General features: G+C 39.2%; 1 protein-coding gene across 3 annotated transcripts in view; it reads right to left on the reverse strand.

Moving 5' to 3' along the window:
* MYO16 (myosin XVI) overlaps positions 1-18072 on the reverse strand; it is a 468341-nt gene that overhangs the window by 108953 nt on the left and 341316 nt on the right. For all 3 annotated transcript variants that reach the window (XM_089693597.1, XM_089693596.1, XM_089693595.1), the window contains exons 18-20: positions 15234-15351; positions 12945-13016; positions 11606-11747 (exon numbers count right to left, since the gene is read on the reverse strand). In XM_089693597.1, the coding sequence (XP_089549723.1) occupies positions 11606-11747; positions 12945-13016; positions 15234-15351 (332 nt within the window). The remainder of the gene's footprint in view (positions 1-11605; positions 11748-12944; positions 13017-15233; positions 15352-18072) is intronic.

Here is an 18072-nt window from a genome sequence, read left to right on the forward strand (position 1 = left end):
CTCGGGGTGTTCCTCATATAGATAAAGAAAGGCTCTTTCAGGCAGATTCCATAAAAAGATACAAATTTTAATCCACACTTACATGTAAAAAAACGATATCCAGCTCTCAGTACTGAACATTGCAATCTCAGGTTGAAAACCAATAGTTTCCAACCGACAAAATGGCCGCGGCGACACTTCCGGTTAGCGTGCGTGCGTGAGTGACGTCATTACGCACGCACGCTAACCGGAAGTGTCGCCGCGGCCATTTTGTCGGTTGGAAACTATTGGTTTTCAACCTGAGATTGCAATGTTCAGTACTGAGAGCTGGATATCGTTTTTTTACATGTAAGTGTGGATTAAAATTTGTATCTTTTTATGGAATCTGCCTGAAAGAGCCTTCCTTTATCTATATGAGGAACACCCCGAGATAAGGAAGATGGAGAAATACCTTTCCTGTGTTACAATATATGCCTGAATATGTTTTAAGAGGGTAATGGTATTTAGCATCAATTTTTGGCTGGAGTAATAAGGGTACTGGTATCTAGTATCACCTTTCACTTGTGATTGGAGTGATCACGATTTCTCACGTTTATTTTTACTTTATTGATTTCTCACTGTTTTTTTGATGTGATTTGAGTTGGCACAGAGTGAAGTGTTTTTTACTTATATTAGGGTATTACACTATGATTTTTTTCTTTTCCTTTGAGGATATCAAGGAGTCTTAGGATCGTTTTGCCTCTCGGAACACATAAAAGAACTTTCTTTTGGGGACTTGGACATTTATATATATTTTTTGTTATTTTATTTTTATTTTCATTGGTTGAATATATTTTTTCATTCTTTTTATTTTTTTCATTTTCCCTGGCCATTGTCAGCATTTGTCACATAGGTAGTTATTTTAGCTTGCTGGATAATTATATAGTCCTTTTCTTTTTCTTGCTATGGAGCAGAACACCACCACTGTCATCTTTGGGCAATTACTGTGGTAGTCCCAAGTTCTCAAATCACTTCAATCATTCTCAGGGAAATATTTGCCATGTGAAAACACTGCTCCAATTTCTTTACCACAGTATAGCTATTCTTAGCTCTAAATAGTCAGAGCACATGCCCACTTGCTAATTTTTTCAGAAATACACAATGAGATTTAAACTTTGTCATGTCCACCAAGGTGCATAAACATTACTTGTAAAGCATAGGCTTCGTGTGGTACCTACAGATACCTGTGCTTGTGTTTAAATAATTTCCTTTGTACATAAGGAGGACCCTTGAGCCAAGGCCCAGGATCTGAATGCTCTGTTTTAGTCCCCCTGACACATTTTGGAAGTGAAGTGGATCTACAGTACCCTAAAATATATCTATATGACACATCAGTCAATGTAATAATGTATGAGAGTAACTGCTCTTTCAAAATATGTGGTTTACTAGTGTAGCATAGAGATGATGCATTTTATTACTTACTTTGCATTCTAAAGTTTCAGTTATCACCAAATTGTTTCTTCCTTGTAAGCAAAAATGACCGCGACTTTTATCCTTCCCACTGAGCTACACTAGAACCAGCTTCTCCTCCCCAAATGCATACTTACTGAGAAGTCGTGGCCATAGACTCCTCTGCTTGTTGACAAATCTTTGGTGCACTGGATGCACCTGTGCTGTAGCTTCCCACAGGGTTTTACTAGGCTGTCATCCTTCAGAATCTGTTTCATTGAAAATTGGCAAGCTAACAACTTGTGCTCTCAGCTTTAGTTTATGAAATCTCTCTTTGGCACAGGTTTGCATTAGTATGGCTGTGTTTTTGTGCATAGCAATCTAGCAGTATAACTTTGGCATGGCCTTAAAGTGTAGGTAAACTCTAACAATACTGTAAATGTATCTAACAATACTATAAATGTATCCTGTTTGCTAGCAAAAATACATATATTGGTCCTGGGAGTCCAACCAAAGTAACAACAAGCAGGTGGTGCTTTCTAATACAGTGCAAGGTGGGTGTCACCAAAAACATATATACACATAACTTATACCCGAAAACATATATCCAACATTTCTAAGTGGAGGGTGTAGCAAACTAGCTCATCCAGCTGGAAGCAGAGTACTCCTTTACCTTGTTGTATTTTAGGTATTCCTCGAATCATTCCTCACATCCCCCCCCCCCCCTTGCATTCCTGTGAGGCAGACTTTATCTCCTGGCAGATGATGTGAAACAACCAGGCTAAGACATGAGAAGTGGAGCCAGCCCATCTGCGGAGGTGTCACTTTGGTCACCCAAAGCTATGTAAGCCCCACACCTTATCAACCTGACCCGAGAACTGAACATTCCCCAGGTCAACCGTATGTTTCATATCATGGGACATGAGCTGGCAGTTTCAGTTTAAAATCTCCCAATGACCACTCCCAAAAGGTGTAGTCAGAGCCCCCCTCCCTTTGTGAGGGACTTTTAAAAAAGACAGGCTGACAAGCCTAGAGGGAGAGTGAAAGTTTTTTAACACACAGAAGTCTCCGAGTGTCAGGGCTTCGGGTATGACCAGAGGTATGTGAACTGACGCAGGGAAACACAGGCTTCAGATATGTTATAAACAATATAATTTATTAATACTAACAATACATAAACGCAGTGCAATACTAAAACATAACACAGTGCAAACGAACCAAACCAAACCACCCACAGATAGCAATACATACAATGCAAGCGTAGTCAGGCAGGCCAGGTCAATAACAATCGGGCAGGTAGGAATAGGAGGAGCAGGCAGAGAGTAGTCAGGTCACGAGCCGGGTACAGCAACTAACGGGCAGGTAGGTACAGGGGGTCAGGCAGAGAATGGTCGGGGTCACAAGCCAGGGATCAAACAGGAGAAGTCAGCAGAGGTCCGGATCAGGCAGGGTCAGCAACAAATCAGTCAGACAGGAACAGGAACAGGAATGCAGGTAACAAGATACAGGGGCCCATGGAAAAACACACACCAAGGCACAGACTGCAGGTCTGGCCATCCCTTAAATACACCTGCAATCAGCCTCAGGTGTTTGGCTGACTGCAGGGTTGAGTCTCTGATTGCTGAGAGCACCCGCTGGCCAGCCCTGGTACTGCAGCCCACAAGGCAGGTGAGTCCCACCATTATTGGCAAGTCCATTCCTGACACCGAGGTAACATCGTAACAGAGGAGATCAAAGAACCTTTCTGCTCTGCATCTTGGACTGCAAACCCAGGCATATGGGCAAGTAACTTAACCCTGTAATCTTCTTCCTAATTATCTCTTTGCTGTGTCTTTATATACATATATATATATATATTTTTGTGACATCTCTTTGTAAATATTTATTTGCATCTGTCTGACGCTTTTAGTAATAAATCTTTCTTTCTGAAAGTGTTAAACTGTTTCTAAGCGCTTACTTGCAATTCACGAATCCCTGCCTTTGAAGAGACGCTACTGTTTGTTATATCTCTGTATAGTAGGTCCGCGGGCCGTGCTATATAGATCAATATTTCAATCATTATAGTGTATATTTGATAACGGGAGTTTCCCAGTCTCCGACAAAAGTGGTGGTGGCAGTAGAGGGTTAGTTGCGTAATTAACCCGACCCAGTAACAAGCGCATTCAGGCTGCAGGCACAGATTGTAGACCATTAGCTGGGCAATCGCTGTGTAGGGTGCAGCTGGGTGGGGCCTTGTTACGCACGTCACACCGCGGTTTTGGATTGGCCGGCCCTTCGGTCACGAGTTCGGTGAGAAGGTCTGGGGTCTGACGCCATGGGCGTGACGTATTACTGCTAGTCGCGGCTGTGCGATTGTCGCCTGCTGGTGGCGGCGACCGCGGGTCGTGACAGAGGGGGTTGCCTTAACTCCTGGGGGGGGGGGCAGCCCACTCTAGGGGGAATGTAGGGGGGGTGACTCTGGGGTACTGGGGGATGTTTGGTGAGAGGATCGGGACTTGCAATGCTTACTGTTTTTGATGTTTATACAATAAATGTACATTTTTTTATGGTAGCTGATTGGGTGTTTGTACTCCTTTTCTTTTGTTCCCTTTTGTATGTTTCTTATTTGCTCCCTTTTCATCTGTTAAATATACCATAGAAAGCTTTTATTATATATTTCTTCGACGAGTGCAAAAAAAAATAAAATCTGCTAATCCGGCCAGAAATCTTGTGAGTTGATAACTTCCTTTACATTTTGACTCCAGACTGTTATCAATTATTGTTCCCTGCTATCTTTGTGGATTACTTAATGCCATTGCCTGTTATGAAGAAGAGAGGGTGGTGTTATGTAGTCCTTACACAATGTTATGTAGTCCTAACACCCTCCCTGTCTAAGGGTGACAACCTTGCTCAGTTCTGTTGTCACCCTTAGACAAGAAGTGTATTAATGGCTGGACTACCAGATTAAAATAAAAGCAAAAGAAAACAACGGCATCTTCAACATCTGAGGACCGATACTGCAATGCCCCTAGCAAATGTTATTAAAATGTACATGCCACTTCAATCAAATGTGTCCCTTTATTTCATACGTGTCAATGTGTGTTTTTCTATATTTCATGTGTGTTAATGTGTGTAGCTCCCTTATGAGATGTTAAGTATGTCTTTTTTGCGTTGAGAGCTTATTAGATATGTAAAGTCTACATCAGACATGGAACCTCCATACATGAATACAAATGAAATTATTGGGGAAATGGGGGGATCACAGAAAAATAGGATTAAAGTGGCTTTTATTTGTAAGTGGAATTTGTATATTCTTAAAAGTACTCTGCAAAGTCAAAACTCCCCCTCTTCCAACCTTGCTATCACCCTCCCATTGTTTATCTGCCAAATTTATGATTCAAGGTTTATTCCCAAAGGCATGTCACATAATTATCCCTGTATACAGAGATATGACTCTTTGATGGAGTAAAGCTGCATTTAAATTAAGATTTAGGGGGGCTATGATTCCAGTCACATGTATCTAAAATAAATATTTTGAAATGATAAACTGGAAATCCAAACTGCAGATGTGTTGAAAATGTTTAAATACACTTGTGTATATAGAAGCAAGTATGAAAAAAACAAACAATTATACCCAAGATGTGCAATTTAATTAAGGCAAACATTTAAAAGCCAGGAAATGTCATACAGAGAGGCTGATCTGAAATCCAACTATTGTGATTAAACTAAAAGAAAAAGCTAAGATATCAAACACAGTGGACAATTGTGAATGTATTAGATTTTAAGATTTCAAAAAAGATCTGTGGAATGTATAATAAATACTCGAAATAAAGTATCATTTAATAAACAGTGGTCCATACACCTGGGAGATAAAGATATGTGCAGATAAACCACAGAAAGAGAATATGACCTTGATGAATTCATTAATATCTCCTATTATCTAACACTGCAGAATACTATCCAAAGGTACAGATAGTACTGTGAATGTAATGAATTTTCATGCACAAGTAATGAATTATCTGGCCTCTCTTTTTTCTACATATATTAAAATCTATCACAAAGAAGTCTAATAAATTGTTCGGAGAGTATGCAAAAACATCATTACATGCTAATATAATTTCAATATTTTCAAATTTGGAGCATATAAACAAAATATTTCACATTAGAACAACCTCTTAATATATCAAACACAGTATGCACCTAAATAAGGTAGCACTACGTAAACATATATACAACACAAAAACAACAAATCACAGTGTATGAAAGAAAACAGGTACATAAATTCTTAGGATAAGCCAATAGTTACACCTCAATGTACACCAAAACTATATTTTTGACTTTTTGTTATAAAACATGTCCAATAAAAAATTTTTTAAAAATCAAATTTCACCATAAATTTAGGCCAAAATTTATTCTGCTACATCTCTGCAAAAAAACAAAATCCCAGTACATGTAAATTAATTGGTTTACGTGAAAGTTATAGTGTTTACAAATGGCGGTTTTTAAAAAAAAAATTATTAGTAATGGAGGCGATAGCAGGACTGCGGTGGACATTCTGACACTGGGGGGAATTGACTTGGTGTCACTGAAATCCCCAGTGATACCAATACAGTGATCAGTGTTAATAAAAAGCACTGACGCTGTACTAATGGCACTGGGCAGGAAGGGTTAACTGTGTGCTGTTTTACTAAGTGTGCTGTGTTAGTGCTTCACTGTAAGCACACTGCTTTGCATGGCTGTGCTATGCTCAGCCATGCAAAGCAGTGTGCAGGAGCTGACAAGGGAGAGAACTGTTTTGTTTACTAACAGTTCTCCCCCCTATTATTATTCAGTATTTATATAGCGCCAGAAAGATTTGCTCAGCGCTGTACATTTTAGTGGGGGACAGAACATGAGACAATACCGTAACAAAACAATACACGAGGGATTTGAGGGTCCTGCTCTTTGGAGATGCTTGTCAATCACCGGGCGCCAGCGAGTAATCACTGGCCGGGACCCAGTGATTGACAGCCACAGCCAGGAATGGTGGCGTGGGTAGGGCGTGCGAGAGGCTCACACGTGCCCCCTACCCGAAAATGCTAAATCACACATATATATATATATATACGTGATTTTGTGCACAGCTGCTGCCCTGTAGGAGTATTTCTGCTATGGGGCAGTGCTAAAGCAGTTAGGCACATCACTTACCTGTAGTGAAGGATGTTCCACATGGTGCAGAGAGCTGGATCCTGGAAAAATCTTCACTACAGTGGTGCACTTTCCTCTTCCTGTCTCTGAGCTTCTGGTACTGCAATGGTTTATCAGCTTCAAGTCCTCAGACAGTACATATGATCCAATGTGGATGCATCCCTTCCATTGTGAAAAGTTCTTACACGTGGTAACATGATCCATGAATGAGGGAGGCTCTAAGCAGTTACTTGATTTCCTCATTCACAGATTGTATTACAAGCATTGTAATCAATGAAAGAACATTTTTCAGTGGCTGTTCTGGCTGACTACCCAAAGCTGTAAACCATTGTAGCACCAAAAATTCAGGGACAGGAAGAGGACAGACATCCTTGCAGTGAAGATTTATTCAGGGTCCAGTTGCCTGCAACGTACTTCAATGAAGTGATGTGACTAGAGATGTACAGATTTTTTTAAGCTAAACCTCAGATGCTTTGGAAATGTATATATACAGTATATCCCTAATGAGTTGATTTTAGTATTTTCTTTTCAATGTATTTTTTTTTCAGAATGCATGATGCAATAAGCTGATGTTTATTACCCATCTTTTGAAAACTATTTACTTCTGTTTGCGCTTTGATAATGCTGATCAAACGTGACAAGGCTGCACTGTAATTTTACAGTAAATGACAGTTGAAGTCTAAGCTCTACTTTTTGGCAGCTAAGTGTCAAGAATCCATGACTTACAGTAATATTCCCTAGTAAGGATACAGAGCAGCCTGCCAGCCTGGGGAAGATTCCCTCATGACTAGTACTGCTGTAGAGTAGTGCGTTTCATCTGGCTAAGTTCCTTGCTGCAGGGTTCACTTAAGGATACTGCATTGTTTGTGCAGGTAAAACCAAGTAAATGTACTAAACAAATTAAAGAAACCAAGACCTGAAAAGTATATTTCTTAATATAAAGGGCAATTCTGCCAAATCTCGCTTTCCCAGTGCAAGAGTATATGTTACTAGGCTTATTTAAAGAAAAAATGTACCTTTCTTATTAAAAGAAAAATTATTCTGATACCAGATGGATTCAATTCCAGCAGCTTGAAATCCTAACACTAGCCTCAAATGAAGTTCCTTACAGCACATTCAAAAGGAAATGTGGTAATGGAAAGAGGAGGGGCAGTTGATTCCATGTTATATAAAAGTAGGCATTTCTGACATTTATTTACAGTATTTAGGTATTTAGATTACATTGACAATGTATGCAACACTTTATATACTGTAAGTTCACATCAGTCCCTGCCTCAATGAGTTTACAGTCTAAGATCCCAACTTCAGGTGCATACATAAACATACTACAAGCATAGGGAGAACAAGCAAACCCCATGCATGTACTGTCCTGATGGAGATTCCTTCTGGGGACCTCAGTGCTGTAAGTGCTAACCATTAAGCTGCCATGTCCCATTCAACTTTCATAATTTACACAAATTTCTGTAAATAATTTTTAGCTAACCTGCAATGAATGGTGGTGCTGTATGCAAATGATTAAAAGAGAAGTTTGGGAATAGAAAGAAAACAAACATACAAACTCATCTAGGTGGATGCAGCTTCAGTCCGAGGATGCATCTGTCCCCTGTCACCTCTAAGACTGAGAACTGAGCAATCAAAGATTGCTGATCACTCAGTCACCAGCTCAGTCACAGGCTCTCTGCTCTGCCCCCTCCCCCCCACTCACTAGAGTGCTGAGTTGTGGAGGGGGCAAGAGCAGCTGGCTCAGTCTCCCAGCACCTCGCTGCTGGTCCAAGCATCTGGAAGGATCCCAACTTTAAAGTTGTGATCAATCCAGAGCACGGACCATCTGAGTGATGCCAGGCAATAGCAGGCTGCAACTGGGTCCCAAGAGTGCAGAACAAAGAGCTCTACTGTGACCCACAGGAGAAATAGGGCCAAAAGAGCTTTGGCCCTACTTCTCCTTTAATGGATATTAGAAATATGAGTGTATTTAAAGTTGCAAAATGATCCAAATTCAATGTGCAGAAAAAAGTGAAGTTTCATTAAATGTATGAAATAAATTAAAATATTTTAAAGGGGCTATTTCAGGGTAAAGACAGGGGCATCCACTAACCCACATTACATTAAACTGAATCTGCATTTGTTGTTTAGAATTACTGTACACTGTACATCATTATAGTTCTTAGAACTGCTTTATTGAGAAAAAAAATAGCATTTTGCAAAATAGCTATTTGTGGTCACGTAGTTAATGTGTGACACAAGTGCAAATCAAGCTTAAAAGAATACCCAAAATTTAAGATGACACAATGTTCCTTCTAGGTTCCTATCAAGCTTAGTGAACTTTTGCTGTGCAGTAATATCTGCTATGTCCACCTAATGATAGACTGGTCTGGGTGTCTTGCCACAGTAAATATATTAACTAATGATTGTGATAGTTGCCTCTTTTCAAGATTCCATAATGATCCTGTACGGTACAATATTAATCATGTTGCAATGCAATAGTTTAAATAAAGGAGAAGTGTAGGATTTGAAAAAATACAAACACACATACTCACCTTCTTGTGCAGCATTGGTGTGATGTTCTAGCTATCCCATATCAGCTCTAACATAGAGCAATCACATGAACACTGATCGCTCAGACCTTGACCTGATCAGAGCAGAGAGCAGCAACCATCACCGCTCTCTGCTCCTCTAGCTCTCCCTGGAGCATCGGGCTAGACAGAGGTAGCAGCGGCTGCCTTCAGCGCTCAGTGGCTGAGCCAGGTGCCAATCAAGCATCTGGGTGGATCCCAACATTATTGTCAGGAACCTTCAAGAGCCTGGTGTGGCTGTGCCACATTCACTTATAGCAGGCAATAGTCCGCTTTTAGCTGACTCTGGGTCACAAAAGAGCAAAAGTGTACTCCATTGATCCACAAAAGAAGTATGGCCAAAAACGTTTTGGCCATACTTAACTTTTAAGCATTCGATTTAATAGATACATACATAAAAAAATATATGCGCATACTCACTTCTAGCAAAAAACTCAAAAGCAAAGAGCTCAGTTTCTGCTTTATTGTTAAGTGGGTAGAGTCATATTAATTATTCCTTTTTGACTTTTTTACCCATTTGAATATCTATAATTGCAATATAGTGTATAACACAGATATAGCCATTATTTTACAGAGACAATATTAACCCCCTTAACGGTATTCCCGAGTGTAGCTCAGGGTTAACTTTCAGTACCAAAAGTGGTAACCCCGAGCTACACTCGGGATTACCCTGCAGCGTTGCTCCGTGATCCCTCTTGCACTTACCTTGTCCTTCGCTCACGCAATGTCCTCCCTGCAGCTCCCCCGGCCATCTCCTCTGGCCGATGCCAGCATACGTCTTCCGGGTTCCGTTACCTGCGAGCGTCGGGACGTACGGGGGATGGAACCGTCGGGAAATTAAAAATATTAAAAAGTGACATTCACTAGTGCTTTGTCCTGTGCCCTGCCTGCATTTTTACTGTTCTTTCTGCCTTGAAACTGAGAAACGTCCATGGTGTCCAAAAAGCTTCCCTTTAGGTCAAAAGTGGTTTTAGGCCAGCTAGAGAACAACAATAGTAAATCAGAACTACTTGCAGAATTGAGTGATAATGATTCATGGGGAAATTCATCATCAGACACTGAAAACGATTCTGCGACTAAGCTCAGTGATGTGCGAACTGGAGCTCTATTTCAAAATTTCAGTGTTTTTGGTTTGATTATATTATTGAATTAAATTTATTATTATTATATTATTTTTTTATGATTATTTATTAAATTATCATTTATGATTTCGTGTTTCAAATTTTTTCATACCCGGGATGTTTACTAGACTCTTGTTTGGACAGATTTCAGTGAGTTATTCCTAAAAATAACAGGTCTACAATAAAAAAAGACATATTTCCATGCAAAAAAATGTACCACTTTGAACACAGAAATATTGACATACTCAGACCGCTAGGGAGGTTAACAACTTGCATACAGCTGTTTCAGTTTTCTTAGATATGGCTTTCCTGGCTCCATGGTATAGGGATTGTGAGTCCAGGAGAAACAGTACAACTACTAAGGTCATGTGGAGGCAGCACAAAAGGAACAAAAAAGCCCACTTCTAAAGTGTTGTGTAATGAAGCATTGCCTAACAGCAGGTATTTAAAGGTCATCACTGGGCATATATCCCAAAAACAATGGCTAAAAGAGCCAAAAAGAAATCATTTGCATGACTCTACTCATTTACCCATCAACAAAGACTGAACGACTCTGAAGTTGGGTTTCAGTTGGTTTCTAACAGCTTGGCAGTTTGCCAAGATCTGTTCCTGTGCCTATGTTGTAAACCGTAATGCTTATAGATACACAGATAAATGAAGGCTTGTTTTAAAGTGTTTTTACTGCTTGTACAGAATCTTTAAAGATTCTAAATACTTTAGTGTGCATGATATAGTGCATAGATCACAGTTTCACTTTAAGTGCAATAAACAATAAGATTATTAGAATCAACCACCCTCAGTTGACTCTTTTAGCGATAGCCAGGCTTTTACTACAGTACTAGAAAACATGCAGTGATATCTATTAAAAGTCTTTCATACTTCTATTTACAAATGGTACTAGCAAAGCTGGCTATTGATGGAAAATGTCAGACACATGTTTAATAATGATACGACTACTGTATATGTTTTTCTTTGTTATATTCTCTGCAGACATGCACATTGACTTACGTACATGCATGCTCTATAATAATGCTTAGCAGACTCCTTTATCTGTAACAATCTATTGACAAAATAATTCTGCTTGGATGAATGTCTTATTGAATTCCAAGTTGTGCTGCCAAGGCTTTCTGCTAGGATTGGAGGATACTTGCCGACTTGAAAGCCAGAGGTCCAGGACAGGGTTCCAATCACCTTTTTACTTAGAATAAATTATTGAACTGGACAAAGCCATAATTGGCATGGTCATAACTGTCAAATAATATGTTTGAATTCATAGCATTATGGGCTGGGCAAATCAAATACTATATGTGATGCTGTTATATCCTTTATTTTTCTTACCTGCTCTGATCACTTTGATTTTGGAGGTAGAAATTGGCATTATTTACTAAATAGCTAAACAGACGACAATACAATGATTTTGCAAGTAGGTCCCGATAGAATTCTGCAGTTTCCATAGAATGTCTACGTGTAATCATATCTCCTGTATATTGGAAAAAAAATAAAATTCATTGTTGTAGCCATACCACTATCCTTTGAGATATGCATTCTTGTGCTACTCATTTTCTCATTTTTATTAATACAGTCTCATGGTCAATGTATGCTCCATTATCAGTACCAAAATTTAAAACAGGGAACATTTTAGGCATTCAAACCAATTAGTGCTGCAAATTCATTCGAGTCTATACACCAATGTATCTACATTTCATTTCCTTTTATTGTAGCTTAATTGTGTTTAGTATATGCTGTTCCGTGTTTGAAAAACAATATTATAAAGATACAAAATATTCGCTTGTATTACAATTAAATTTTACTGTATATACAATGAATATTTATTTTGTAATTTTACAGGTAAATTATTCGTTAAAATCTCTGTTACAGTCAGAATTATTTTCTTCTACCAACAATACCCTATTGGGGAGATTTCTTTCTACTTCCTGTCCTGTGGTCACAACAGGAAGGGTGAAAAACCTCAACCATGACAACTCAATTTTGGATTTTGCCCTCCCTTTCAGTCCCAGTTACACTGATCACAATGGCAAAAAGGGGGAGTGAATCTTCATAATATGTCACAGACAGCAATTAAAAAAACTTACAATGGTGAAAAAAGAAAAAGAAATTGGGCTTTCAATACACTTCAACAGTTGCTTGCTCCTGTTTGTGATTATAGTTACTGTTGAGCTTCCTTTACTTCTGTTTCTGTTTTCACTTTTGTATTGCAACGTAGTTACCATGTCTGCCATGTTAGTTGTAAGCTCTACAACATGTAAATCACTACTGAATCAGAACTTTTAGTGAACATGTTTCCTGTGATTTCCTATGATTTACTAACTTATCTACATAAGCTAATACCTGCTACTTAAAATAGGTATGTACGGAAATCCATCCTGCAGCTATATAACAGCAATTTACACTTTGCCGATATTTTGAAGACAGCGCTGCTTATATGTCTTGTATGTTCATTTTATATATATATATATATATATACTGTATATATTGTATACACACACATACTGTGGATAATACATGAAGCTCTCATTTACAGCTAAGAGGCTTGATTCATTAGTTACTAGAAGGTGCAGAAGTTATGTGCAAAGTATAGTAACTCCAGAGCAAGTAAACTTCAGTTATTATACATGCAAAAATTCCAAGATAACGTAGGTTGGTGATGGCTACTTACCTTTAAAGTATTGCACATCTGTTGTTAAGGCAGTAGATAGCTCATCTGGCAATATCTGCAGCATTCCTGCCACTGAAATGAAATTGGATGTAAGTAAGCATAACAAGCATTTTTGTATATATGCATTGCATATGTTTAATCAAAGATAATGCAAAATGCTATAACAGACCCCTATTGCCGGTGTAAACACACCATCTCAAAGCTACAACTCTACTGATATTGATATATAGTATATGTAGTCCTTAGTGTCAGTACATACATTTACACAAATGCATCGAAGACCATTTCAATGCCCCATTTGCACTAGAAATGTTCAAATGCAATTTGTGGCAATGTGAAATTATTGATTTTTCCACATGCAGAAACTTGTGAAAAAAAACAGTGTCATACGTTGCAGCGCCATTCATTTTAAATGACACCCCACACACTTTATACAACACACCAATGTAAATGAAAAAAAGTTGCAATTTTGGTTTAAGTGTTTTGCAGAGCTTTGGTGGTCCATTCCAAATGAATGATCTGCCTAACTCAAAGCACATTAAAAGCAAAACAGCACATGTTTAATGTAAGTGGGCTGCCCCAATGCACTGGGGTGGACAACCCTTAAGGCAGTGCTAAACCCAAAAACTAAAATGTAATATTTTGCAGTTTACTAATTCTTAAATGTGGCGATTGCATTACTTTTCTCTTTAGACTTTTTATTACTTTATTTTCACCTCATGACCTAACACTCTCTGTCTCCACTCTGGATAGAAAAGCAATGGAGGCACTTTTAGATAGCAGTGTTGTTAATCTGGGAGAGTGTTAGAGGCATTAGCAAGTTTAGGTGAGCTTGGCTAACAGATTAAAGCTGAACTCCAGCTAACATTTCAGCTAACATTTCAGCAGTTACAACTTTTTTTTCCTTTTGGGATAATGACTTTATACATATAATAGGTTCTTTTATAAAAGATGTGCAGGCAACATATAGAAATATAAATGAATCTGGAAAATAAATTGTTGACAGAACCTGCTTGATGACAAATAAAGTCTTGGCAGATAAAACTTAAAAATTAACAGCTTAATGTCTGTACATTAAGCTGTTAACTTTTAAGTTTTATCTGATTCCCCCAAACATCCTTGTTTCTAAATAATTTGATAAAACTGTGTTTTAATGGATAATTCATTCAAACCCGTCTGCTTTGGGCCTAAGTGACAGTGTCTTATCAACCAAGTCCAAAAATCAGGTAAAAGGTGCTCTTCTACAATAAGGGAAATAAATATGTGGATTTTAAGCACCAAAGTATGCCATTATTAGCATCAGGATGGCATAAAATAGTGCAAGTACTAGAACTTTTCCAGGTCAAGATAGATGAATAAATATGATCAGTTCATCATGAATACTGATGCCAGGCTCATCCACCTTACCAACTGTTCAGTGTCTGCTACCCCTCTCTGCCAATCCCTCCATTGGTATCCACTCGCCCAATGAATAAAATTCAAAATACTAATAACAACTTACAAAGCCATCCACAATTCTACCCCCAGCTACATCACTAACTTGGTCTCAAAATATCTACCAAACCACTCTCTTCGATCCTCCCATGACCTTCTGCTTCGTAGTCCCTGTGTTACCTCCTCCCATTCCTGCCTCCAGGACTTCTCCCGAGCTTCGCCCATCCTTTGGAACTCCCTACCCCAATCTGTCCAACTATCTCCTGATCTAACCACCTTAGACGATCCATGAAAACAATTCTCTTTAAAGAAGCCTATCTTGCTTCTACCTAGTAAACTGCCTTTTATTTCCTCAATCAGCTCAAATACCCACAGCTATTACCTTTTGTATCACTCAACCCTTCCTCCTAGATTGTAAACTCTAACGAGCAGGACCCTCTGTTTCCTCTTGTACCAAAATGTATTGTAAGTGTAATGTCTACCTTCATTTAGTAAAGCGCTGTGCAAACTGTTTGTGCTATATAAATCCTGTATAATAATAAATCCTATAAATCCTGTATAATAATGATCAGAAATAAATTGAAACAAGAGCTTGGTAAAGGAGTTTGGGAAATAAGAAAAAGTTTGATAGCGTGAGGTTTAGTGCCCAATAATATAACAATAAACAATAAATCAAAAAGCACATTTTAAATGCATGTTCTGAACACAAAATAGATTTCTGCAGTAACATGCTGTATTTGTTATGCTGAAGCAGCGAAACATACAGTACATTCTGGCTGAGAGCCCTGTTATGTATATCAGTACAATATGACCACCATCTAGTGGAGAATACCATGCATTGCATCACTTACTGACCTTGTTCTAGGAGCTGCAGATCAGACACAAAGGCTGTTTCTGCATCCGTTAGGGCTGTAAATCGGATATCCCCAATATGCAGAATAGCTGACAGAATCATGAATATATTCTCCACTTCCTAAACAAAACAGATATATATGTATGTATAGTTTATCATCATACATTAGATGATATTTTTTAATTCTCAATGCTTTGGGTTGCACTAGAGATCCTAGTGTCAGCAGAATAGATGTATAGTGTACAGAAAAACTGACCACACTCTGGTGATATCAGCAAAAACAAAGATTTATTAAACAATATAACACTGCTCCAGGTTGGCCCATGGCCTCATTTGGGTGCAAGTTTATCTTGCCACGCTGAACACAATGGGGGTAGATCTACTAAAACTGGAGACTGCAAAACCTGGTGCAACTGTCCATGGTAACTAACCAGCTTCCAGCTTCAGCTTGTTCAATTAAGCTTTGACAAAAAAAAACTGGAAGCTGATTGGTTTCTATGCAGAGCTGCACCAGATATTGGTTCAACTGGTGATTAAACAAGCACAAACAGCGCTCAAGTCCTTAGTATGCGCCAGATATTGCACTGTTCAGTTTTAGTAAATCAACCCCAATGATTATACAGAAATCCAGATGGCTGCACTCCGCCCATCTTTATTGTATAAGAAGTAACATGATACAGCAAATGAACACCGTGGGCAATGAGAAAATAATCAAGTACTAGAACAGCACAAAATGTGTTGGCTTTTTCTCATTCCCCACATTGTTCATTTGCTGTATCATGTTACCTTTTCATACAACAATAAAGATGGATATGCAAACAGCAGTGGCCTCTGTCAGCCCACCATTTGTTTAAATGAGCTGAAAGCCAGCTGCTGATTGCATTACCTGGTCATTCCAGCAGCAAGGATTCGGCAATTTTGGCACCCTCAGCTACCTGGCCTTGCGGAAGAGGCCTTAGATACTGCATTTCGGCATACATATGTAAAAAAGTGTTTTACTATAAACAATGTTTCTTTACCCTTCACCATGACCAATCACTGCAACACATTTTGCGTGGCCCCCAAGAAACAAATACATACATGTTGAAGCATGATCTTTAAACCCTACCAATGTAGGGAAACTGTGTCTACTATGTCAGCAGTGTCTGATTCAAGGCTGAAATCCCCAGCCCGCCCCGCTTGTGTGTCTAGTACTCTGTCCATTAGTATTCCTAGTTGACTACCACTGGATTATTGACATATCATGTGTCTGCCTTGAGTCTGCTATGCCCATCCCTTGCTTTCAATCTTAGAAACCTTACATTTTATGACCTTGTATCCTTTGTCCTCAGAGTTTATTTTGCTATATCACAGTTTAGTTCCTTAGTTATGTTCTTACTGCCTTCCCTTTGGCTGCCTGCCTTGTTTCCAATTTGTCCATCAGCATCACCGCTTCTACTCAATCCCTTGCTGTTTGTTTGATCCTTCCACTGACCGGTATCGGTTTCTTGCTGTTTCCTGCCTGCACACTTCATTCATTTGACAGCAAGGGACTAAGGCAGTCAGTTTTTACCTAACGTCTCCTAATTACCCTCTGTGTCACCTGGCACTGTAACTTCTGTTATCCTCTTTATCACATTATGCTTACTTATCACATTGTCAGTTGCTGTTGTCAACAAGGCTATTCCAAAGGCTTGGTAGCATCTTGCAGCTCGAATACTCAAATACAATCTCAGTATTGGAAGCTCTGGTAATGATCAGCTACTCCCAGAACCTACTTCTTTTGGTGCACTTCTGCTACCAACTGGACTCATGACATCCTGCTGTTCTCTGCACCATGCTATGTTTGTCTCCAATGTCTCTGATCGGACTGACTACAACCTCTGACTCTCGATCCTTGATTTAACACTTGATTTTGGTTAAAGAATATGACTTTTTCTGTTATATTCCAAGTACCAACCTCACGGATCTAATGCAGTAGTCCCCAATTTGACTTAGGGCAACGTGTTAGGTTCCCTTGTAAGAAAATCTGCTGATATCCACTACCTTCCCTGTTATCCCCCACTATTCTGTGTCCTAACTGTTATGTCAAGAATGGGCAGAATGACAGCCTTTAAAGGTTATGCCTTGCTATCCCCTAGTGTCTCTCTGTTCCCATTGGAGCATATTTGATATTTATATTTTCTTGATGTCTTCAGCTGGTCATGTGACATGCAGAGAATGGTGCTCACGTGATGACATGACGATGCTGCTCTCCGCATCATTTTAAGTGAGTGCAGGGTGCCATGATGTTGACCCAATTACTCCATGCCCTCACAGCATGTCCTCAGTCTTCCAGGTTGAATGACACTGAACATTCTAAACCCAGAACATCATACAACCCAGAAGCAGGGGCTGACTGACCATTTGGAAACTAGGGCACTGCCCGAGGGCCCGGGGTCAGTAGGGGGCCCCATGAGATGCCCCTGGTACCTTTTTCATAGGCTTTTTTTTAGTTTGGGCAAGGACACAGGAGCCCCATGATCCCCTATTGCCCGGGGCCCCATGAGTTGTCAGTCCGCCCCTGCCCAGAAGACATCTAGTAGCAGAAATTAACTACTGCAGGGGACAGGACCAGAGAGAAGGTAAGTATTGTAGCCAAAGGTACTTTGGGTTTCAAACCAAGGTGGGAGACTACTTTGTTTAAATTTGCCCTGTGTTAGACTATAAGGCTTGGGATAATTAAAGCAGTAGGATTGCCAGTTCATCACTTTTTTATTCCCCTGACCTGCAGATAATTATTGGTTTTAGGAATACAGGAATAGTAATTTGAAGTTGGATTAGATTGGATAAGTTTTTATTCACTCAAGAAAATCTAAATTA

The sequence above is a fragment of the Staurois parvus genome, unplaced genomic scaffold (genome assembly GCF_062004578.1).
Source record: "Staurois parvus isolate SC_StPar_1 unplaced genomic scaffold, SC_StPar_1.0 ptg000634l, whole genome shotgun sequence".
Taxonomy (NCBI): domain Eukaryota; kingdom Metazoa; phylum Chordata; class Amphibia; order Anura; family Ranidae; genus Staurois; species Staurois parvus.